We start from the raw sequence: 24,471 nt of genomic DNA, 5'->3' as shown, positions 1-24,471 counted from the left end.
CACAGTAGTTTCAAAATGTTCAAGCATCCTTCATTGGTTAGGGGGTTAGAAATTTACTAAATTTCATTACTGTCTTCAGGGTCTGTGTCATGAGATTTCATTAGTAAAATAATTTTATAATAAGGTTTTTACATTTTAACCTCTTCCCTAAGGCAGGATTTAAGAGTTTTATTTGGAGTACATAGCATAATAAAATGTAGGAACGTGATTTTATAGCCACACTCATTTTTCCAAAGTTAAAAGGAAAAACTGGCAATGCCTTAAGGCAGTCTGAGAAGTATCCATTTGAAGCAGAGACTTTTTGAGTTTAAAACATTACTTGAAGAAAAATTACAAAAGATAAGAATGGACCCACACACACAAAAAAATCTTAGAGAAAAACAGGAAAATGTATAAGAAAAAGTACAGGGAAGAAGAAGATAATCTGTTTTGTTTTTTTTCCTAAAAAAAAAAGTTCTTTCATTTTGAAATACGTCAGTGATAAGAGTACCTAAATCAGAAAGGAGGCATATAGATAGTGCATTGCTTAGAACATACATCTGGAATGGGGAAGTCTGGCCTGAAACCTTTGATTAAATGTTTTTGGGTCTTAGATTTCTCAACTGTAAAATGAAAATAATAGCAAGCACCCACATCAAAGGACTGTTACAAAGATTAAATGAGTTAATATATGTAGGTTATTTGGAAGAAGATTTGGCACATATCAAGCATATGTGAGCTATCTCCTACTGCACCCACTGCTACAATTACAACAAAATGTGCAATCACAATTTAAAGATAAAACAAACACGCACAGAATCCAGCATTTAGTAACTTAGAAGCTCTCTGTGTGGGTGCCCCACTTTAACCAGTCTCTACTTTCCTCCCTCCAGAAATTTTGTGCTGATAATTTCCTCATTCTTTCTGTAATGTCAAACAAAACATCATAAGAACATATAATAAACAGAAACTTTGAATTCAAAACATTACTAGAAAAAAATTACCACAAAAAGAATGGAGTTTACTTTGTAAAATGATGAAACATCTGAAGCTAAATGTTTTCAAAGATTAAAACACCAAAAATTAAAGTAAAAAATCTATACTAGAAATTTGGATATAAAATCTAGAAACTTACCCGAAAGACATTTTTGCTTGTATTATCAGTGTTTTGCCATCCAGATTCTTCAAGTTTGGCCAGATTGCTAAATTTTTGGTTTACATCTTCTACCTGTAAATAAATAAAACACACATTTATCAAATTAATGCTAACCAAACAAACAAAACTGAAACATAAAAAAAGAAATAATGTTCATTCAGGCTGGTTTTTTTTACATATAATACATATGAAATTATACAACAGAATTCTCAATTTAGTGTTCAAATAAAAAATACATAGGGTAAAATTGTTCATTGTTATTTTTGGCCTTACAAACCTCCAAAATACATAAAGTCTACTGTATGTGAATAACTTTCCTAAATTATCTCTCCTACAGCAGTAGGAGAGCAATCTGAAATTATACAAACCCACTCCCCTACTTCTTTCAAACAGAAACTTGTCTATTAATATTTCCCTACTGAAGAACATATTGGTTGTTGTGGTTAAAAATAAAGCTGCTATAAACATGTGTACATGTTCTGTGTGGACATGCTTTCAAATACCAATGGGCATGATCACTGGATAAGAAACTGCCAAACTGTCTTCCAAAGTAGCTGTACCATTTTGCATTTCTACCAGCAATGAATGCGTTTCTGTTGCTTCACATCCTCACCAGGATTTGATAGTCAAATGGTTTGAACTTCTGCCATTCTAATAGGTATCTGGTTGTTTTAATTGGCAACTCTCCAAATAACATCTGATGCTTATCATTTCTATCTTATTTGCTATCTGTATATCTTCTTTGGTTGAATGTCTGCTCAGCTTTGTCTAAATAAGGTTGGTTGTTTTCTGATTGAGTTTTAAGAGTTCTTTGTATATTTTAGAAAGACATTCTTTATCAGATAGGTCTCTTGCAAATATCTTCTCCCAGATAGGGCCTTGCATTCTGATTCTCTTGACATAATCTTATTTCAAAATATTCAATGAGTGTACAGATGAATATATTAGAATGCATGCATTCTAATCCTTCTGGTATTTTCAGTCTCCTCCTTTAGAATAACTGTCAACAATTTGGTAGACTATATTTCCAGTTCCCTCACACATAATTCTACACATAATACTTCCAACCTCTCTTCCTTAAAAAAACCAATGTAAATGCCAGAAAAGACTCAGGATTATACTTAAGACCAGTTGATTTTAAGCAACTGTCCAACGCAATTCAATGAGGAAAGATCATCTTTTCAATGGAACTAGGGAAACTGGATATCCATAAAAACAAAGAAGAATCTAAACTCCTCCCTATACCAGGTACACAAGAAACTCCAAATGGATGAGAAACCTAACTGTAACAGCAAAAACGACAACACTTTTAGAATAAAATTAAAAGGAAAATCTTGTGGTCTGTGGTTTGGCAAAAAGAGTTCTTATACATGATGTTAAAATTACAAAAAAGGGAGAAAAACTGATACACTAAACTTTATTAAAATGAAAACATTTGCACTTCAGAAGACACCATCAAGAAATCTTAAAAACAAGCCACAAACTGGGGGGAAAAAAATTTTAAGTAATAAATCTAATAAAGGTCTTATATCCAGAATTGCATGTCAGTAAAGAGCCAAACCCAACTTAGAAAAATGGCCAAAAGATTTAAATAAACATTTCATTAAAGAAGGCATTTGAATATCTAATTGGTATATAAAAAAGATGCTTAACATTGTTATTAATTAGGGAAATGAAAGCAAACAACAAGATACTTCACGCCCACTGGGGTGGTTTTAGTGAAAAAGACATGAGGGTGTCAAGAAACAAAAGAAAACTGAACACATTCTTGGTGTGAATGTAAAATGTTATCACTTTGGAAGAGTTGGGTGGTTCCCTGAAAAGTTAAACAAAAATTTACCATATGGCTCAGTAGTTTCCAAGGGAAATGAAAACAGCCACACTATGACTATATGTGAATATCCACAGATGATTGTTCATTATCACCAAGGAGTGGAAAACTAAATGTCTACCAACTGGTGAGTAAAGAGAAATGTATGACAACAGAATACTGACTACCAAACAATAAAAAGACACATAACACAGATAGCATGGATGAACCTCAAAGTCATCATGCTAAATGAAAGATAGCACATATGAAAGACCACACATTTTAAATGAAATACCCAGCAAAGGCAAATGTATAAAAACAGCAGGTACATGAATGGTTTTTTATGCTGGGAGTTAAGTAGTGGGCAGACAGAGGGATATTTTTGTGGTGATAAAATGTTCTAAATTTGTACTGTGGTAATGGATGTACAACTCAGTAAACTTACTGAAACTTATTGAACTATACACTCAAAGTGGGGAAATTTTATGATATGTAGATTATACCTCAATTCAGCTCTTAAAAAAAAAAAGTCACAGGAGCCAACTTGAAGAGGCTCTCTCTCACTGACCTTAGTTGGGAAATGTGATCGGTAAAGATTATACCTGTAAGTCATACAAACAAATCAGTTTTTTAAACCCATAAATGATGACACTAAAAATCACAATATTAACTGGTCACCTAAGAAGGATCTGAGTAAACTAACTCAACATGAAAGTTGGTAGTAATATAAAAAAACTGGTCATAAAATAATGCCTAATGACTACAGACACTATTTACATCTGGGAGTTAATTATGTTTTCTTCACTTTTTCTCTAGATTTAATTATGATTTTGTTTTTTCTCTGCTTAGTTTCTTATTTATCTATTATCAATTCACCTCTAAATTCTGTACAGTAAGTGTAACTCTTCGACAACCAGCCATTCTGCTCATTCAGTTGCAGTGACCGATCTCCCAGGGCTCCTGACCCTCCTGCTCCAGCCTGAACTACTGCTTTTTAAAGTACTGCATGCCTTCTTCTTTCACCTCCCCAATGATTCCCTCAGCCCCTTCCTGGGTAGTGCCTACTCTCCCTTTCTAGGTTACTACATTTTGTTTAGTACATTCTCATTTAATTCCCTAAGGAAAGGTATATGGGAGTTAAAATTCAGTATTAGGTGTGTCTGAAAAATGCCTTCCCTCACATGTAATTGAGTATAAAACTACAGGATGGAAGTTATTTTCCTTCAGATGTTGGAAGGTATTGTTCTCCCAATCTTCAGTGCTGCCACTGAGAAACCCAAGCCTATTTGGATTCTTGACCTTTTGCATGAAACTTGTTTTCTGTTTGGAAGCATTTAGGTTTTTCTCTTTATCCTAAGAGTTATATAATCATATTTAATGATGTGCTGGCTCACCATGCTAGACTCCTTCAATCTGAAATTCACGTTTTCCAGTTCTGGGGAAAATTTTAAAAACTAGTTCATTGATTATGTCTTCACTATCTTTTATGTTTTCTTCTGGAATTCCCATTATTTGGATATTATACTGATTTTCCTATCCAGTCTCTCTTATTTTACTCTATTTAACATGAGATTTTAACTTTATATTCCCCCTTTCTATTGAATCTCACACTTCTGCTTTCATAGTTGTTAACTTCAAAAAGCTATTTTTGTTGTCCTCTGAATTCATTTTTTAAATAGCTGTTCTTATAGATGATGGATTTTGGTAGATGACATCTCTGGTTGCTTTGAGAATATTAAAACTTGCATTTAAAATTTTCTTTTCTCCTTGTATTTATCACCCCTATTACCCATCTCTCTCCAAACAGAGAAAATGTTTTTTCTAAATTGTTCCTATTTTTCCTCTTTGTTCCTATGTTTACTTTGGGCTTTCTTTTAGACTCATCTCAACTATCTAGGGATTGCTGGCTTTTAAAAGTTCCTGAAATAGTATTTTGATGCTTATTTCTAAAATAAGATAAAAAAAACTCTAGCTTTCTAAAGTCAGCTCAAACTATAACGTTCCTGATCTTTTTAGAGTGTCCCCCCTGTCATAGCACTGTGGAATTACGTGCTGTGTCTGACTCAAAGAGAACTATAAACTCCTTCTAGGACAGAGACTGTTCCTATTTATCAACCAGGCATTGATGGACTGAACTATTAAAGATGAGATCTACTCATTTTCTCACATGTTGAATCATATAGTCACTGAATATAATCTCAATTTCCAAATTACATTTAAGTTATCCTCACTATATGGGACCTGTGGGGACATTAGTCATAAAATCTAGGTTCTGTCCAGTATCCCATTTAGTGCTATAGATATCAAAGCAGCAATCATTACCTGGTTTAACTGCTACCTCACTTAAAAAAATAAAACGAACAAAAAAACCCAGACTCAAAATACTTCCCCACATACCTGAAAACTAACCATATCCCAAAATCCGTCCAGATCTGTACAGGTAGTTTCTTTTTCACCTCTTTTATATTCACAATTGTCCACCAGTCCCTCAAACTGTTTGAACCTTTCCTTCATAAGAAGTCTTGTTTGACCAACTGCTGTGCGAATAAGATCTTTAGCTAAAGCAAAATATAAGATTTTTAAAGGTAAAGGACAAAACAGTATTGCAGATTAACCAATTGATAAGAACAACTCAACTCAGATATTCTGGAGCTTACAGAAGAAATTCTTACCTTTAAGGAAAACAAAAATATTAGAACAAATACTGAGCATTAACTATTTGCTTCAATTTCTGCTAAAAATCACAATATTTATTTTCATATATCTTGCTGCATTCTAAACAGCATTCTTCCCCTCTGAATTTTTTTTAAGAATTGAAACTCAATTTATGGTATATCAGTATCTAAGAAGCATTTCCCATTGATAACATACACATCATTTTTACCTAAATTGCTTTCTCAAATAAATAAGATCAAGGAGCTTTATTTAAAAAAAAATCTGGTCCATACGCATTCTGAAAATATTTTTATGTAACAATATCAGATACAGATGCCATCCAAAAAGTCACATCTAAAAAAATCTAACAAAACAGACAAATGTATGACTCTAAGGAATGATAGCCAATATTCTTTTTGTTTTTTTTTTTTAAACTCTTCCACACAGAGTTCAGCAGTTTATTGCAGTGAAAGGGAAATGGCATAGTCGAGGGTCTGACCGTACCCTTGTGTCCCACAGTGGAGCTGTGTGGGTCTTCCTGCCTCTCTCAGCATCGCTGAATGACCTCACACAGACTGGGATGCTTGGTAACCAGGCATAATGTTGGACTGGTTCATGTGGGCAACTACCACATGAATGAGCTGTCCCCAGGCTCTCCAAGGTCAGGTCAATGTCCCAAAGGTAGTCAGTATTCTAATAGTGTGTATATTTTAAGTCATGAACCATTTTAGCATAGTTGCAAACATATATTAAGATAGAAGAACTTGCTGTTTTGAATAGCAATGAAATTATACGCCTGGGCAACATTAGATTTTTACACTTCAGATAAATATTAAAAGAAACAAAGCTACGATGTAAAAAAAATGTTCCCTCACCATCATCTGGAATATCCAACTGAAGTTTCTTGTCCCACTCAAGGCAGTGTGAAGTTAATTTCTCAGTTTCTGACTGGAGAACATTTCTAAAATGGTGGCAAACATTTCAGTTTTACAAATGTTTCTCATACTACAGATTAATGTTATGTCACAATAATGTTAGGAAGATATAAAAGGCTTACTGATTTCTCAGAGCCAATGCCTAAAATCATTTTTATGAACTATGCTATTTTAAAAAATCTATAAATACAAGTTGATACCTTATGTATGTACATCTTTCTACACCTGAAACTTATTTAGGTTAATGACAATAGCCAATTTTTCAAGTTAATATAATCTAATTTCTTTTTTGTTCTATCCTTTACCACTATTATCAGTTCTGTTACTGTCCATGGAACTAAGACCAACCCAACTACCAAGGTGAGATTAAGCTAAAAACTGCATATCAGGAATTAAGTAATATGGCTTCATAGGTTCTCTCTACTAGGTTTTAATGATTGTCAAATGGGATCATTTTTGATGTCCAGGGAACATGTGGCAAAGTCTAGAGGCATTTTTCATTATTACCAGCTGAAGGAGATTTACCGCTAAGGATGCTACAAAATAGCCTACCTGCCAAGGACAGTCATACAACAAGGATTACTCAGTTTAAAATGTTAATAGTGCTAAGGTTAAGGCCATGGCCTAAGGTAAATTTGTTTCTTCATAAAATTCATCCTGGAAGGAGAAAACTGAAGATGGTTTTCTTTCTTTCTTTTTTTTTTTAAAGATTTATTTATTCGTACATACTGGGGTACAGGCCAGAGGCTCAGGGATGGTGAGAGGTTTCACCAGAGACAGAGTGGGGAGCAGAACAGGCAGATAGACAAAGTACACTGCTGAGGGGAGCAGCAGGCGGGTCAGGAGAGGTCTGCCGCGCCATGTCATCACCTCCGGGGCAGGCGGGAATCGAACTCATGCGAAAGTGGCTTTAGCTTCTCAGTGCTGTGCTTTAACTCACTGTGCCACAAGGGAGGGCCTGAAGATGGTTTTCTTTTTTAGAAGAAAAATTTAGCTACTTATATCCATTGGCATTAATAGAAGACAATTAATGAGAAAAGGACATTATTTAGTTGGGTAAATTGCTTTTTATCACAATATCTCTCAGTTGAACAACAATGGACTAATCTCTGAAATACCCTACAATTCTAAAATCTTATGCTCTAAAAATATTTAAAGTAATACAAATAAAAAGTAAAATTCATTCATAAAAATATTAAAATTTTAGCAAGATAATATTTCTCATCTATTTGATTGGCAAAGCTCAAGAAAACTAATCAATGCAATGGAAAGGGTATAATTTTCTTGTTACATTCACTTAAGAATCAAAATGTATAATCATTTTCAATATATGGAATGTTGGAGCCTCTCTCCAAATGCAGTCATCTCATTTGTTTCCAAGACCTTTAAGGACCTAGTGATACTGTTGAGGTTCCTCAAGACAGAATGTTTGTTCATTTTTCACTCTTCACAGCTAGAGAGGAATCCTATCTCACAATTTGGCTGGCCAAAGAACCTCCTACCACCTCCCACTATTCTTTAATAATACAAACATTAACTTGTCTTTGTGGAAAATTTTTTAAATGGATAAAAGAAAATAGAAATCCCCATACCTTGTTAGAGGGAATATAAATTGAGGTTATAATATTTTGCGCATGAGAAGTGAAAATCGAACAAGGGCATTTTCTAAAGCCTTCATTGTAATAGTAGTTGACTGAACTCAATATAAATAACCAGCAACAGAGACCCACTAGGTAAACTGTGGTACATACATGCACATACAGATAGATACCATTGGGTCATTAAATACACATAATATCCTAAAATGCAACGTCTCCAGAATTTAAAAGCATTAAAGTAGTATAAATAAATCCATAAATACACATCTTTTTCTTTATCTGGAAATATTCATAAAAAATCAATTCACACTTGCCTCCATGAAATGTTCAAACATCAGCAGACAGGAAGTTACTTCCCAATTGTATCTGTTACTACCCATTGAATTAGGAACCATAAAAATGCACCAGCTATTGAAAAATAACTGAAATTTAAAAAATAAGTGGGCTCCTCCCTGTTGGCACAGAGGGTTGAGTATCAGCACTATGGGGCTGTTCACTGCCACTGCAGCACAAGTTTGATTCTCCAGCCAGGGAGCTGATCCACATGGCACAGCAGACCTCTCCTGTGTCACCAGATGCTCCCCTCAGTGGTGTATTTCAGTCAATCCACCATGCTACCCACTGTCTCTGGTGGGTCTCTCACCATCCCCCCATCTCTAGCCTGTACCCAGTTCTTGTATGCTTAAGTAGGTAAATCTTAAAAAGAAATGAAAATACCCCAAAGGCAATTTCTACCTAGGTATACCTAATTTATTAAGGTCAAAATAACTGATACGTCAGCTTTCAATGTCTAGACATGAACACAAAACTTTTACACTAGGAAAAAACAGACAAACCTGAAATATGGCACATCATGTTGTGGCTGAGGTATATGTTCTTCATTTGTTTGAAGTGACGAGTCTCCTTTGATTGGGAGGCCATTTGAGCTTTTAGTTGTTTCACTTTTATTTAAGACAGGTTCTATGAAGAGAATATGGCACATAAATTTCCAAGCAGTAATTCCTAAAATAAAACCCCCATAAAAAGACAAATATTTTTGGGCCTTCAATTTTTTTCAATGTTGAATTTCAAAATTTTATTTCTACTTAATAGATTTCAATCACATCTCCTCTAAGCTGTACCTCACTATGCTTTAGCTCTTCAAATTTACATTTGAATCCCCCTTCTCAGTCTGTATTCTTCATTCTAATTTTTTAGAATGTCTTTTCCCAAGCTTTCCCATTTTTTCTCACTTGAAGTAACATTCCTGAACCATATGGTGGAAATGGACTCTAAACAAATCTCTGATGAATCATAATCCAAAAAACAGTTGAAATTTTATTAAAATACCATACCTTTATTGCAAACTCTTAAAAAAACTGAAGGACACTGTGATTTACTTGAATCTTGATGTACTGTCTTGGTAGAGTAAGTTTTACTTGTTTGTGTCAAAATTTCTTTTACTGCTCCTTGAGTCTTATCACTAAAAACAGCAAAAATATACTTCATGAAACATGAACTCCATATCTATTTTTGAAGGATTTCAAAATAAAACTTATTTTTTTTTAAATGTGAAAACAAATAGAAATATTTCTAGTTTCTTTAAAAAATGTCTATCTGGAAGACATTATATAGGGATGGAGTGGGGAATGGGATCAAAAAAGGAGGGGGGAGTGCGCTGGACTATGGTGATGGGAAGCCCACAGGGATTACAACTGAGATGGAAAAAGGCACAAAATGATGTTAAAATAAACTATTATATTTAAAAAAATGTATCTGGAGAGAATAAAATTCAAATACCTATGTCGTAGGAATATCCATCTTTTCTAATTGTAATGAAATCCAAAGATTTTAAAGATCTTTTCATAAAATATTGCACTTAGTTATCTAGGGGCTCTGAGTAGTTTCTAATATATATGGCACTAGTGAATCTTACAAAACAACTTTGCCTTTTCTTTTAAAGATTTCAACTGATTGTCCTGGCCCTCCTCATTGCCCTGACAAGTGAATAGTTTTTCTTTAGAGATAGTATTTTCTAAAGTAACTCAGCAAAAGAGAACAAACAAAAACCCAAACCATGTCTAAGCTATAGAATTACAGCAATCTCTTCTAAAAATATATTTCTAAGTGTTAAAATAAATTCACTTACTAAACTCAAAAGAAGAAAAAGAAATCCCCAGAATCCAAAACAGTACCATGAAAATAACAACATATTAAAAAATCAAAACTGTTAAATACATTACTGCAGCCTTCTGAAGATTGCTTTTTAAAGACCAAATGATTTCTAATTCACATAGTTTACTAACTAAATAATAAGTGCTAAAAAGCACAGATCAAGAACAAAAAATAGTTCTTGTTCTTGATCTTAGCAAGTTTGCTATTAGCATTACATTCTTACACTTCTGTCTTCAAAGGGGTCCACGTGTAACTGGGTGTCAAGAAAGCATCAGCACTTCTGGGAGTCATAGGTGTTACTTGATAGGTCTTTAGACCATCTAGTGGCTGAAACATAAAATCTTTTGGTGCAAAGGAATTCTTCCCTTTCGTTTTTGCAGTGTTTGTCTTAGGTAAGTTTTCCATTTTTGACAAGGCTCCATCCAGATCTGTTCCATCTGTTCTACTGGTAGTTGAATGCAATGTATTTTCTTTACTATCAACTTTAAAAGAAATGACCTAAATGTATAAACAGAAAGAATGAGAATTTTTCTTTTATGGATATATTCAATCAATTTTTACAGATCTGAAAATGTGCAAGTTGAGAAGTATGTCTCTTGTACAAAAATTCAAGAGATAAAAAGAAATACAATTAAATGTATAGGTGGAATTAGAAGAACAGCTACATCAAGCAATTATTATAATCCAGAAAAAGGAAAAAAAAAAAAAAGATCCTTAGTTAAGAACAGAATAATTATTTTTGGATATTAAAATATTAAAACAAACTACCTGAAAACTAAAGTGTAAATTAACATGTAAACTAAGACATATTAACATGTAAACTAAGACATACAAATCTTTTTACTTGGCTTACAAGTATGGTTAGTGGTTAAATCAGAAACCTAATATTTATTGGATGAATACTACTGTCAAGTATGAAATCTTTTTAAAATAACCTTAATTATAAATAATCAGGTGAGGAAAATTATTTTCCAGTGTAACACAGTAAAATTAGCAATAATGTGTGGCATTTTTCTTCTTCCAGTTCAATTGCCACATTTTTTGAGATGTAGTTGACATATAACATTGTATTCTTTTCTGGTAAGCCACAAAAAGACTCAATATATATATATAAAACACAAAATGATCACCATAGTAGGTCTAGTTATATACATCATCACCACAGTTAAATATCTTCTTGTGATGAAAACTTTAAAGATTTGCTTTCTTTGTAACTTTCAAAAATACTAGTATACTTTATACTAGTCAAAGGTGTCTGTAGCTGCTTTTAAATTATTTTCTGTCTTCTATTAACCTGTTTTCTTTACTTATACAGATCTGGAGACAAGATACCCAAAAAACAACAGTAAATCCTCTTGATAGGTCATTACAGTTCAAGAAATGTTAACATACATGTAGGTTAACTTTTAAGTAGTCCTGTATATTTAATCTCTTTATGAAAATAGCAACTTTATGAAAGTATCTATGTCCATACTTTACCTTGTCAGATTCTATCTTTTGGGCAGGTATTCCTTTATTTGGTGACTTACTTTCTGCTTCTAAAATAAAAATGAAATATATTATCCATTTTAACTACATAGATGATGCTGCATTATCTAGGAAATGGGCCTGTCTGGTGGCCTAGGGGTTACATCTCAAGGCTATCACTGCTACCAGGGAAGTTCAATCCTCACCAGGGAGCTAACCCACACATAGCTCAGCAGACCTCTTCTGTCTGCCTTGCTGCTTCAAATCACCTGTTCTGCTCCCCACTCTCACCCAACACACCTCCAGCCTACACCCAGTTCTTCTACACAAAAGTAAATAAGAAAATAAAATCACTGTGGTGTACTCTCAAAAAAAAAATAGTAGTAGGAAATTGGGGGAAAGAAAAAAAGGCACCAACAGGAATGTGCATTTTAAACAAGTTTGTGGTTAAAAGTCATTATAAAGTGGGTAAAAATGTAAATTCTCCTGTGAAGTATATACCATCTGTTTTCAAAACAGAAAAAATGTTTACATTTTGCCTCTGAATGTGAAAATATCAAAAACATTATAGAAAATTAGGAAAATAAAGAAAAGCACAAAGAACAATTAAGAAAAAGATGACTATGTAATATAATCACATGATGGTATGTTCACATAGTCATACACTATTTTTTTAATTGTGATATGGTTTTCATAATATGAACCAATTTTCTTTGCTCATTAAGTATATCAAGAACCATGAGATTTAAATGTTCTTTTACAACATTGTTTTTAAGTGGTTACACTCCATTCCATCAGCAGGTTAACTAGTTAATTTGGGCCATTAATTTTTCACTTTGAAGTGCTGCTTATACCAGTTCAGGTAGTTCAACATTTGAGCACCTACTACTTGCTAACTGGATGCTATGGAGATATAAAACCTACCTTCAGGAATTTAAACCTCCCTATTTTTTCTCTCCTACTCAAAAAAGTATATGAAGACTCAAAAAGTTAAGTACAAAAAAAAAAAAACCCCTCAAGGACCTGTAATTTAGTCATTGATCAAGAAACAGTCTTACTATTAGTAGCTCTTGTGACCGGCTTTCTTGCTGTAGTGGATGTGACTGTTTTGACAATCTGCATTGCCGCCTGAGTAGCTGATCGAGTCATTCTCATGGATGTGGGCACTACTGGTTGTACAACTGTGGGAAAAAATAATCAGAATCAAATGCTTTTTAATTGAATCATTGAAGTATTGTGTGGTAGCATCAGAGATATAATAATTGCTAATATATCTACCTTTATTGTCTTTTTCCAATACTTTCTTTTCAGAAGTTTTTCTTTGTCCAGGTCTGATTGCTCGAATATCACTCCCATTATTAACCTGTTTAAAAGATTATGTATTTAATTATAATTAATTAAGCTATATAATGAATAAGCTACCACATTTTTAAGTCTATAAATTACCCTCATTTGAACACTGCCAATTATAAATGACACAGCAAAAAATCCACTACCTCAAGTAAAATAAGAAAACAAGTTTTTCATTATATAAATTTCCTAGAAACTTTAGATCCTAGAATTTAGGAGAAAAAAAAAGTGGTGAGTGAAGCATATGCACATCTGGAGGTGTGAAGTTGTATTCTTACATAAACAGCAGATCCGTAAAATTTGGGAGAAAAATTAGAAAGTGTTAATAATTTAAGCTACTAAATGACAGCTGACTATATGTCCCCTGAGTCCTTAAACACCTTATATGTGTTTTCACCTTAAGAACTTTCAATTTCACCTAGAAAAATTCTTCTCCTGGGTAGAAAGTTCTTTCCCATGGTTCACTCTTCCACTCAAAGACTTCATTCAAAATGCCACGATCTCAGTGAGATTCCCCTGCCAAATTTGGTACCTAATCTGGGTAGATAGTGCCAGAACTGAGTCAGACTGTATGACACCAAGCTGATGCCGAGTATTGCATGTGAATGAACCTCCTACCTACATCAGAAATTGGTACTAGAATGATTTATTGTCTATCAAAATCCCACCCACAACTACATACTCTTTATCACAGAAACAACAAAAACAAAAAATCCTCCAAAATACATATGACACACTGACATTGTATATACTTATTTTTACTATATTCCAGAGTTTAGAGTAACATGATAGTTAACTAAAAAATGTATTAAATATATGAAACTTAGCTTCCTTATCAAACAAAGCAAAGAACTTCCCTCCTTTCCCACTTTATTTTAGTAACCCTCCTACTAACTTTATCCATACTAGTGTTTTGAGGACTGATGGTAACATGGAATACATAATAGAAGTCCAGTAAACAAACAAAAATAAGCATGACACAAAGATGAATTTTGGGATCACTCTCAAGAATATTTCACTAGCATTTACCCAAATTTATGTATAATCAATACAATATAATTTATGTATAATTTATGCACAAAATTATGTACAAAATTTATGTTTAATTTAATACAATATTTCACTAGCATTTAGCCAAATTTAGGTGTAATTAATACAATAAGTCACTGTCATTGAAGCTGTAATAGAAAAAGAAATTTTTTAAAATGTCCTAAATATTTTACATAATACTTCATTTTTGTACAATGTATGCTTTTTCCTCTCTGATGTAGTTTGATAATAGATTTTAAATGAATTTGTTTACCAAGAAAAAAAGTACAATCTGTCATTTTAGTAGCAGTATCTACTATCAACTATACCTTAGTTTGTTCCATTTGCTCTTTGGCCTTTGACCTTGTAATCAGTACAGAAGATTGAAAAGCCTTTAAGAGTCAAAAGGAAAAGAAAATTAAAAAAATTAACGGTTCAGTTTATTTCCATGTTTCATTATATAATAAAGTTTTAATCCTAAGTCTAAATTTTAGCCACTGGTGTCTCATTTCTGTCTACCTGAAGGTCTCTCTTTTTATTTGCTACATCTCCTTTAGAAGCAGCATGCTTTAATAGTTGTTCAAACTAATATAATTAAAATCATCTTATATCTGATTCTTCAATTTCCTTCATTCATCACCAGCTGTCAAATTTACCTCTTGATTTGTCTTGCACTTAATTCTTTCTTTTAACCCATTGCCTTATCTATTTACCCTGTTTCACCTATACTGACATGATAGTCTCACAAGTAGTCTTCATATCTATTGATGCTTCCCTACCCAGACTATAATCTTCAAGGCCAGGGTAACCTTACTGAATTATTAGTTTGACAATATTAATTTGTAAGCCCTTTGGCTCACCACCTTCAAGATAATGCCAAATCTTTATGTATAACATTACTTTTTCCACCTAGCTCTGCTCACTTTCTTGGCTATTTCTTACCTCAACTTAGCTTACCTACATCAAAACCTGATTTTCATCATCTGAGCTACTATTACATTATTACTACCTACTAGCAACTAGTTAAATGAGTTAAAGGGCTAAGGAAAAACAGTTAATTTAAGCTCGTTGAAAATTTCATTTAGTTAGTTTACTAAATTTACCTTTGTTGGTTCAGTTTTCACAACATTCTTGTTTGATAAAAGAAAAATAGGCTTATCAGGTCTAAAACGTCCTACTTTAAATACTCCTTGTTTAGCTTTTTCTCTCTGCTCTTTCAATTTTTGAAGTTGCTTTTCTTCTTTGTATTTTTGGAGCATTTGTTTTCGTAGATCACCTACAACAGTGACCCAAAAAGGAAAACAAGACAGTACATAAAATGTTTCACGTTAAAAAGTTTAAGTATTTCAACTCCTATTTTAAAATTTCTACTCACAAAAATTTACCCCTAAATGCTTCAGTATGCACCTCTAAAAGAGACATTTTCTTTCATAACCACACCATTATCACAGTTAACAAATCTAGAATTCTGCATTATCTGTAGGGATCAAATTAAAACTTCCCTATTTCAGGCAAGTGTTTTTTTAATCATTTGTTAATTAAAATTAGAACCAAGCAAGATCCATACTTTGTATTTGGCTATGTTTTATCTTTTGATCTCAAACAGATTCTTTTTTTTTTAAAGATTTGTTCATACGGAACTGGGGTACAGGCCAGAGGCTCAGGGGCGGCAAGAGGCTTTAGCAGAGACAGAGTGGGGAGCAGAACAGGCAGATCTAGGAAGTACACTGCTGAGGGGAGCAGCGGGCGGGTCAGGAGAGGTCTGCCTCGCCATGTGGTCACCTCTGGGACAGGCAGGAATCCAACTCATGTGGAAGTGGCTTTAGCTTCTCAGTGCTGTGCTTTAACCCGCTGCACCACCAGGGAGGGCCCAGATTCTCTCTTCTTATACCATCCTCTTGTTGACAAGATGTTCAACTGTCCAACAGTGTCCCCTATATATGTATGTTTCCCTCCTTTTTTTCACTCACTACTTTAGCCCTCATGTTTTCTATAACCTGAATATGACATTTAAGGATTTCATTACACTCAAATTCAACTTTAGGGGTAAGAGCAAGTCCCAGGTGATGCTGCTCTTCTCTTGAACCCAGCCCAACCTGGCTTTCATTCCCTGAAGTTCACCAAAAAACTACCATCAAGATAACCGCTGACCTCCACAGTGGTAAAGTTCAAATTCTCACTTCTAATATTAGTTGACCCGACAAACATCACTGATACTTCATCACTGATCAGTCTCCCCTGCTAGATTTGCCTGCTTCAGTTGGTGAAATTTCTAGGATAACATTATCTTCTGCTCGTTCTTATTTTGCATTTTTCCTCAGTTCTTTGTTAGTTTCCCCTCATGTCTTCACACTTTAAAGGTTAGAGTGCCTACTCCTCACTTTCCAACCAAAAGTCTGATAATAACAGAAGTCTTATAGCTTCAAATCCCATGTGGATTATCAGTGCTACAGTGGCAAGTGTGGCTGCTTTCCAAACACTACCTGTAAGTCCTAAATTGATATCTCTAGCTCAGAACTTCTCTAAACTTATCTTCTGTATCTACCTTTTCATCATCTGTTCTTACATGTCTCACAGACATCTCAAAATTCAACATATCCAAGACTGAATTCTTAATCCTTAATCCTACCACCCCCCAAAATCTGTTCCTCTATCAAGACTTTTACAAATTAATAAATGGCCACGCCATACTTTAATTTAGATAGAACATCGTCAAATCATCTCCTCTCCTCTATATCAACCCACATCCAACTCACTGGGAAATCTTTTTGGTTCAAACCTTGAAGTAGATTCAAAATGTATCTACCCATCTTTGCTGCTACCACACTAATCAATTAACTTAATCTACTGGAATTAATAACGGCAATAGTCTCCTAACTGCTCCTCATTATACTTGCCCTATTTCACTATAACCTAGCTCCAAGAGCCTATCACATACACATAAGTAGATAGGAATCCACAGACCCCTGTTTAGATGCAAAAGTCATTTTTCAGTTTTTCTCGTTCCTTGTAGCATCCCTTGCCTTCTAACACATATTATTGTATTTTTATCTTTTCTGAGACCCTTTCTTTTTTAACTGGTCCTTTCCTTTCTACTGACTATACAACTTTTCAGTCAAACTGCAAGGAGGAATTCTTTAACTCTTCTAAGAAATGTTTCCATTGGCAAAGTGTTCTCATTGTATGTATGCTTCAATTAGTTCTATTTTTATGTCCCCTGTCAATTTATCTTGTCATCATTTAGCTTACCTAAGCTCCAGAAGAACTTTAAGATTTTTATAAGGCAATGTAGATTTAATAAACTGTTGTAACACTTCATAGGTGAATGGGTTAGCCTAGATAGGGAATTTGACTTAAATAGGAGAAATTATTAGCTGTGAAAAATACCAAATTATTTAGAATATTTCAAAACTCCATTCTTTTGGTCAGATTTCTTTTTTAAATCAACTACTATACACTCTAAAAAAAAAACAGTTAAAATTACAATAGATCTTTACTTACTTGACTTGCTATGGGTCTTTTGTGGAATAAATTCTTGATATGTCTCATTTAATTCAAGAAGACTTCTCCCTTCCAAGATTGGAATGTTGACATCTTTCAAACCAAAGTGTCTATTTCGTTCATATTCCTTATGTCTGTTTTCTTTCTGAGATAGTGATTTTCTGTGAGCAATTTTAGTTCTAATCATTTCAGAACTTAAATCCTTTCTGTAGCGAGCAATAAAATGTGATGAAGACATCCTGTCAGGGAAAAGAGACCAACTAACTTCATTCTACTATTTAAAAAAATTTCTAGTGCCTCTCTTGTGCCAGCTCAGTCTCCTTAAATACAAATATTAAAATACAAGATGGAGTAAATAAACGTGACAATGAATAATGAGAAAGAGATTAAAAAAAAAAAAGATTTATTCATGGGCTCTCCCTGGTGGCGCGACATGGTTTAGGACACAGCCACAGCAGCTTTTGTGAGTTCCATCCCAGGCTTCAGAGGTGATCCAAATGGTGCAGCATACCTCTCCTGACCTGACTGCTGCTCCCCTCAGCTGTGTACTTCATCAATCTGCCCGTTCTGCTTCCCCCATCTCTCCGGTGAATTCTCTCATCGCCCCCACACCTCTGGCTTGTACCCCAGTTCTGTATGCATGAATAAATATATATATATATATATTTGTTAAGATTTATACATACAGAGCTGGCTGGGGATGGAACTCGTTCAGAAGCGCTGAGGACAGCCTCGCCGTGGTGGCTTCAACCCATTGGCCACCAGGGAGGGCCTAGGAAAGATATTTTCAAAGCAGGAGAAACAACCTATTTGGGAGTTCTAATAGAAACCTGCTGGACAGCTGAACTGAAGCCCAAGAAGCTACAGTCCGGAATATAGATAAGAAGCTCTGTCTTACCATTGGAAACATTGCAAAATTAGAGTGTGAAGGTGATAATAGGGAAAGTAACTAAAAGACAGACCAGTTTGCTTCACCTTTTCCTGGTGATGAACATAGGCAGCCAGTCATTTTTTTTCCCTGAAGCCAAAAACAAACGAAGCCAAAAATCAAAATGCACGAGACATCTATTAGACATGTAGAGATGATAGATACACAGGCAGCTGAACATATAAGACTAAAGGGAAAAAATAACAAAATGAGTATTCAGGAAGAACTACCATGGTGACACAGTACGATAACCACATCAGTTTGTCCTTGTGAAGGCAGGATAAAGGTATATTCTGTCATGTAAGAAATCATATCATTTACTTGGCACATGCCCTTCTCTTATTAGAAAGCTCCTTGAGAAAGGATTCAAGCCAAACAAGAGAGAAGGACAAAAAAGATGTCATGAGCCCCAAGAAAGCATGGATCAAACTGAAAGAATAAGTAGAAATTATAAGGGATCATCTATGTAGCTAACACAGGACAAGCCAAGCCAAAACAGAGGAAGAAGAGTGTACTCCAGAAAAAATGCTCTGACAGCTTAACATAAAAAAATTTTAATTAGAAAAAAAAAAGGGGGGGGGGAAGGTCTACTAAAAAAAATTCTAAGAGCCCACAGGAAATGACAAAGGATTGTGCTATTATCAACAAGAACTCTTTTTTTATTACTGTTTTGGCACATCCCAGGAGCATTAATTTGCTAAATATTAAAAAAAAAAAAGACAGCCACATACAGAAGAATGAAATCAAACCAGTATCTTATACCCTATATAAAAATGAACTAAAAATGTATTGAAGACCTAAAACTATAAAATGTATAGTGGAAAACAGTGTTAAACTCCTTAACACTGGCCTTAGGGATTTCACTCAAAGGCATGGGAACCAAAAGCAGAAACAAATGAGACTATATCAAGCTAAAATTATTCCTGCTATGAAAAAACCATCACCAAAACCAAAAGGCAATCTACTAAATGGGAGGAGGTATTGCAAATCATACATTTGATGGGGCTAATAGCCAAAATATATAAACACTCATACAGCTTAACAAAATCCAATTAAAAAATGGGCAGATTCCCTAACCCCCCCCCCCCAAAAGGGCAGAGATGCTGAATAGAATTTTTCCAAAAGCGGCAGCAAAAGCAGCAGACAGACGGTCAACAGGTATATGGAAAGATGTTCATTCTCAGTGATTATTAGTGAGATACAAAATAGGACAGCAGATTTCTCAATAAATAAGACTAAAATTACTATATGATCATCATGCCACTCCTGGGTATTTATCTGAAGAATATGAAAACACTAACGGATAAAGAAGATGTGGCATATATCAAACTACACATATATACAGTGGAATACTACCAGACTATAAAAATACATAAACTCATGCCATTTGCGACAGCGTGGATGGGCGCTGAAAGGATTATGCTAAGTGAAACAAAGCAGATGTAGAAAGACAAATGTAATCTCATTCCTAGGTGGAAGGTAAAAAAAGAGAGCAAATGAACAAATGAAATAAAGCAGATTTATTAAAATTCTGTCAACTGGTGGTTACCAAACAGGAAGGGTATGATAAGAGGATGGCTAAAACTAGTTGGGGGAGGGGGACGTCAATGGCATGAAGGCCGATGCAAACTAGACGCCTGGTGCTAATCTCAGTTGCATACACAGATGTCAAAATATCAAGTTGTACACTTGAAACTTATGCAGTCATAAAAAAATGCTAGCTCACTTTTAAAAAAACACCTCGTTTAATTTTTTAAACGTATTAGTTTTTGTAAAAATACACTGTACAAAGCAGAGAAAGCTCGCTCTACACTAAAAGCATATGTAATGATGACAATAAACGGTAGTTACAATGCTCGCAATGCCACAGGTGAGCTCAATTAACTGCCCACAGTGGCACAACTAACGCTGGATCTGGGATCACAAGCCAGCAGTTGGCATCTCACACTGAGCTCTCCTTGAGCTGACTGGTGTTCCCCCGGTTTGAAAGTCTAAAAAGCCTTGGTCTTGCTTGCCTTGAGGTTTCCAACCCGGACGTTTTTAGCTACCTGGGAGGATTTATGTTATTGAATGTCGGGGCCAAGAGTGCTAAACGGCCTCAGCTGATTTCCTGCCCCGCCCCAAAGTCCATTACAGCCGGGTAGGCTACGCTACTATACAGATCACGGCAACACTTATTTACTCTTTTAGGGGGCAGTGTCTGCGTTTTGGGGAACGACAGGTAACGCGGTGAGGCTGGAGGAGCTCCCGAGAGCAGCGTCCAGCTGGCGGCAGCAAGCAAGTCGTCAGACCTTCCGGACCTTCTAGGAGAAAGGGGGCCACCACCTTCCCTCCCGCTCTCCAACCCCATCCCCAGCACCCACCCACCTGAGGCGGCTTCTAGCGTGAAATTTCAACCAAGTGCTAAAGGTTCGGAGTTTGGAAGACCGCCGCGGCTCCACAGCCTAGACCGCAGCAAAATTCAAACTTCGCGCACCGCGCCTCTGATTGGAGAGGTTTTAACCAAACTTCCGGGGAAAGTACACGCCCCTTCCCGTTTGATAAGGCTTCCGATTGGTTCGCTCCTTGCGCTGTTTGAATTGATTGAAAGGCGAACAGTCGGTTCTCGCACGTGGTTGGGTGTGAGCGAAAGAAATAGGCGGGTCTACGACGGAGGGTGGGCTGGGCGATGCGGTGCCTGTGGCCCCGCCGGACGGGTAGGTGGAGGGCGAGCTCGGCTGGCGCGGTCCTGGGTGCGCCGGGAACCGACTGAGGCGCTTAAGTCTAGAGAGGGGGCCAGGGGCTGCAGGGCTTTTTAATATCTTTATTTAATGGGATAAACCTAGCGGAGCATTGGGATGTTTTCTTAACGTTTTAAAGAAAGGGCTTACCATTCCATGTTTCTCCTTGCAGAGTTTGGTGTTCCCAGCATCGCTGATTATTTTATTCTTTTTCTACCCCATTTAAAAAAATTGAAATAAAGTTTAAGTGCAGTGAAAATCATCGTTTAAGTGTACAATTGGTAAATTTCCATATGCACCTCACATGGTTCATTTGTTACAATCGATGGAATGAATGATTTTATACTTTGGATTATACTCCCATACTACTTTATTTTATGGTTCAAGGTGTTCTAGCTTTGCCCATTGGCTCTTTGAGTTTGTTGTCACCTTGACATAGCTCCTTCACGATGGATTTTGTTACTTATTTTCTTGTTTTAGCAATTATCTTACTTTCTGAACTACAAGATGCTCCAGGTTCATCTTGTATTTCCTCTGCCCCACTATGAGAGTCAACCACTTCTCCAAGCTACCCTGGCTCCTTTTATTAGAGAATGGTAGTACTTGAAAACAAGATCTGAGCGCTAAATATGCTTGTTGCTACTTTTCCCTTGGCTGACAGAAAGAATAAATATTCCTGCGTATGTATTACAGGTGTAAACATATCTATAAATATTTCAGCATTGGCCATCTGTTAAGCTAATCATGGATTCATCCCAATGTCCCCAAACTCTGATCCATTACTACGCAGATTATTCTAGGCTCCTTTCCTTCCTTCTACTCCAACAGTGGAAAACCTGCCTCTTAGATGCTTTTTCCTTTTCTTTGCAGCATCATAGATGCGGAGAGTTAAGATTAATAGTTTATCGTTTTTTTCTTTTATCTTTGCTTTGTCTCCTTTCTAAGAAGTATTTTGGCTACCACAAGACCAAGAACTTACCTATTTAGCTCTTGTTAAATCGATGATGCATCTCAAATTGTTTCATGTGTGCTATCTCCAATTGTTTTCTATTTGTTTAATGTATTGTCCAGCACTACATGCAACTGAAATCTAAATATGTGGATGTTTGTGGGTTAAATTTTCTCTGTAACCCTCAGTTGATTTCCTGAGTTAACTGAAGTTGTAGTAATTTAGTGTATTAAGAAATATGAAACAAAGCATAACCTATGGGAAAGATACACTGCATGTTCAATACTTAGCAATAAGGGTGAGATTGGCACCACTAGTGAGAACAATTGCAGTGTAACAATGGTGGCAAAAATCATACTGCAATGAATTAAAGTTTCATTGGAAATTACTGAAAGACTGGCAGAGAGGCAAAATTTTTAGTGATAGAAAGGACTTTGGAAGATTAATAATTTGTACAAGTTACCACAGCCAATTAAGTAGCAACCTAGGTATTTTTGGTTGGAAACATGGCTTGTTTCAAGGTTGATTTAAGAATGGAAAAGATCATCAGTTTTGGAATTAAATAGTTATGTTTTAAATTCACCACTTAACGCTGGTCAAATTTTCTATACTCCTCTGAATCTCCATTCATTACCTGATGGGATGTCAGAAGGAGTAAACTAAATTAATTTGTTCCAGTCCTGCTTCTTACCAATAGGCTGGCAAGTAAAATGACTGGCTCCTTTCCATAAGGTCAATTTTAGAGGAACTACAAAGTTCCTTGGGTGCTTGCTTATAAACACCCAAATAGAGAGAAAACAGAAATTTCTGGACATTGTGGCTGTTCTGAACTGGTGCTTATGGGATAAAGGATATGGACAGAAGGGAAGAAGGTAAATGGAAGGTGAAACAGGAAAGAAATGTTTAGAGTTTGACTTTTACTTCTCCCTTGTCATTCTCTTGGTACAAACTCTGCCTGTTCTTATCTAAATTGGAGACACAAAGAGAAAAATAAAAATAGAACCTCTAAGTGAGCAAAACTTGTGAAATTTCCTATTGTTTACAAAATGCTAAAAGACCAAAGGAAAAGAGAACATATATTACTAATAACCTGGAATTAAGTCTAGATAATATATAGATATGGAAGACAAAAATGAAGGGAACACAAGATAAGAGAATGCGTTATGATTTCTCTCTTATAAGGGGACTTTACATATATTGCTTTTTAAACAGGAAATGTAGAAAAAATAAAACAAAAAAATTTACAAATTAAGATGCGAGAAAACAGGTCCTCCCTGGCACAAAGGGTTAGGACACAGCACTACAAGCAAGCTGCAGCCTCTTCAGTGTGTATTCTACCCACAGCCATGGAGGTGGCACAGCAGACCTTTACTGTCTAGCTTGCTGCTCCCCTCAGCAGTGTACTTCCTGGATCTGCCTGTTCTGCTCCCGACTCTGTTACTGGTGACTCCTCTCACCACCAGCAGCTCTGTCCTGTACTCCAATTCCTGCATGCATAAATAAATAAATCTTTAAAAAAAATGCTAGAAAACATAAATAAGTATTGCAAAAGTTACAATAAGCACAGATGAAAAAACTCACAGTAGGAAGATAAATTGGATTTTAAACATCCAGAAACATACTGTTTATAAGAAATATATACCCAAAGCATAAGGATATAAAGTGAAAAATACAAGGATGGAGCTACTCTGTCTTGCTCTCTCCAACAGATACTCTGTTTTGTCCCTTTTGACAGCTTGGATTTCTTTACATGCCCACTGGGTTCCTTCCCAGCATATGTGGAGGATTTCTTGAAACCTGAATTTGGACATCCCACAATGTCACTTCTACCTCATTCTGTTGGTTAATACAAATCACAGGGCCATCTCAGATTCAACTAAGTCTTGATGGAAAGAGCAAGAAAGTCACATTCAAAGAGGAGTGGGAATAGGAAGGAATGATTCATTGGGAGTCCTTTTTAGCAATCCACAGCAAAGCATACTAACAGATAAAGTATTAGAAGATAAGTAGAAAATACCATCAAGAGCAACAGGCCAACTTTGAAAACTTAGATTAATGGATAAATTCGGTGAAAAATTTTAATTGCCCTACAAATAATTAAAGAAGTTAGAATTGTGGTTAATTTCTACCACCCCCTGCCATAGAAAACACCAGACCCAAATGGTTTTACAGATAAAGTCAATAGGTTCTTCCTCCAACTCTGTTGATGGCAAAATTCAATAGAAGAGAGAAAGCATGTA

General features: G+C 35.3%; 1 protein-coding gene across 1 annotated transcript in view; it reads right to left on the bottom strand.

Annotated features, from left to right (window-relative positions):
• Positions 1 to 20,992, bottom strand: part of DLGAP5 (discs, large (Drosophila) homolog-associated protein 5) — a 31,919-nt gene extending 10,927 nt beyond the window's left edge. Inside the window, exons 1-14 of the mRNA XM_004682093.2 lie at positions 20,930 to 20,992; positions 17,635 to 17,873; positions 17,185 to 17,197; positions 15,237 to 15,417; positions 14,463 to 14,525; positions 13,033 to 13,117; positions 12,813 to 12,935; positions 11,767 to 11,825; positions 10,511 to 10,785; positions 9,468 to 9,595; positions 8,970 to 9,093; positions 6,476 to 6,561; positions 5,343 to 5,503; positions 1,115 to 1,207 (exon numbers count right to left, since the gene is read on the bottom strand). Of these exons, the coding sequence (XP_004682150.1) occupies positions 1,115 to 1,207; positions 5,343 to 5,503; positions 6,476 to 6,561; positions 8,970 to 9,093; positions 9,468 to 9,595; positions 10,511 to 10,785; positions 11,767 to 11,825; positions 12,813 to 12,935; positions 13,033 to 13,117; positions 14,463 to 14,525; positions 15,237 to 15,417; positions 17,185 to 17,197; positions 17,635 to 17,872 (1,629 nt within the window). The 5' untranslated portion in view covers position 17,873; positions 20,930 to 20,992. The remainder of the gene's footprint in view (positions 1 to 1,114; positions 1,208 to 5,342; positions 5,504 to 6,475; positions 6,562 to 8,969; positions 9,094 to 9,467; positions 9,596 to 10,510; positions 10,786 to 11,766; positions 11,826 to 12,812; positions 12,936 to 13,032; positions 13,118 to 14,462; positions 14,526 to 15,236; positions 15,418 to 17,184; positions 17,198 to 17,634; positions 17,874 to 20,929) is intronic.
• Positions 20,993 to 24,471: the final 3,479 nt, after the last annotated feature.

This window comes from Condylura cristata, unplaced genomic scaffold (genome assembly GCF_000260355.1).
Source record: "Condylura cristata isolate star-nosed mole 26May11 unplaced genomic scaffold, ConCri1.0 scaffold00013, whole genome shotgun sequence".
NCBI lineage: Eukaryota > Metazoa > Chordata > Mammalia > Eulipotyphla > Talpidae > Condylura > Condylura cristata.
The sequence above is the reverse complement of the archived record's forward strand: the minus strand, read 5'-3'. Positions and strand labels throughout refer to the sequence as shown.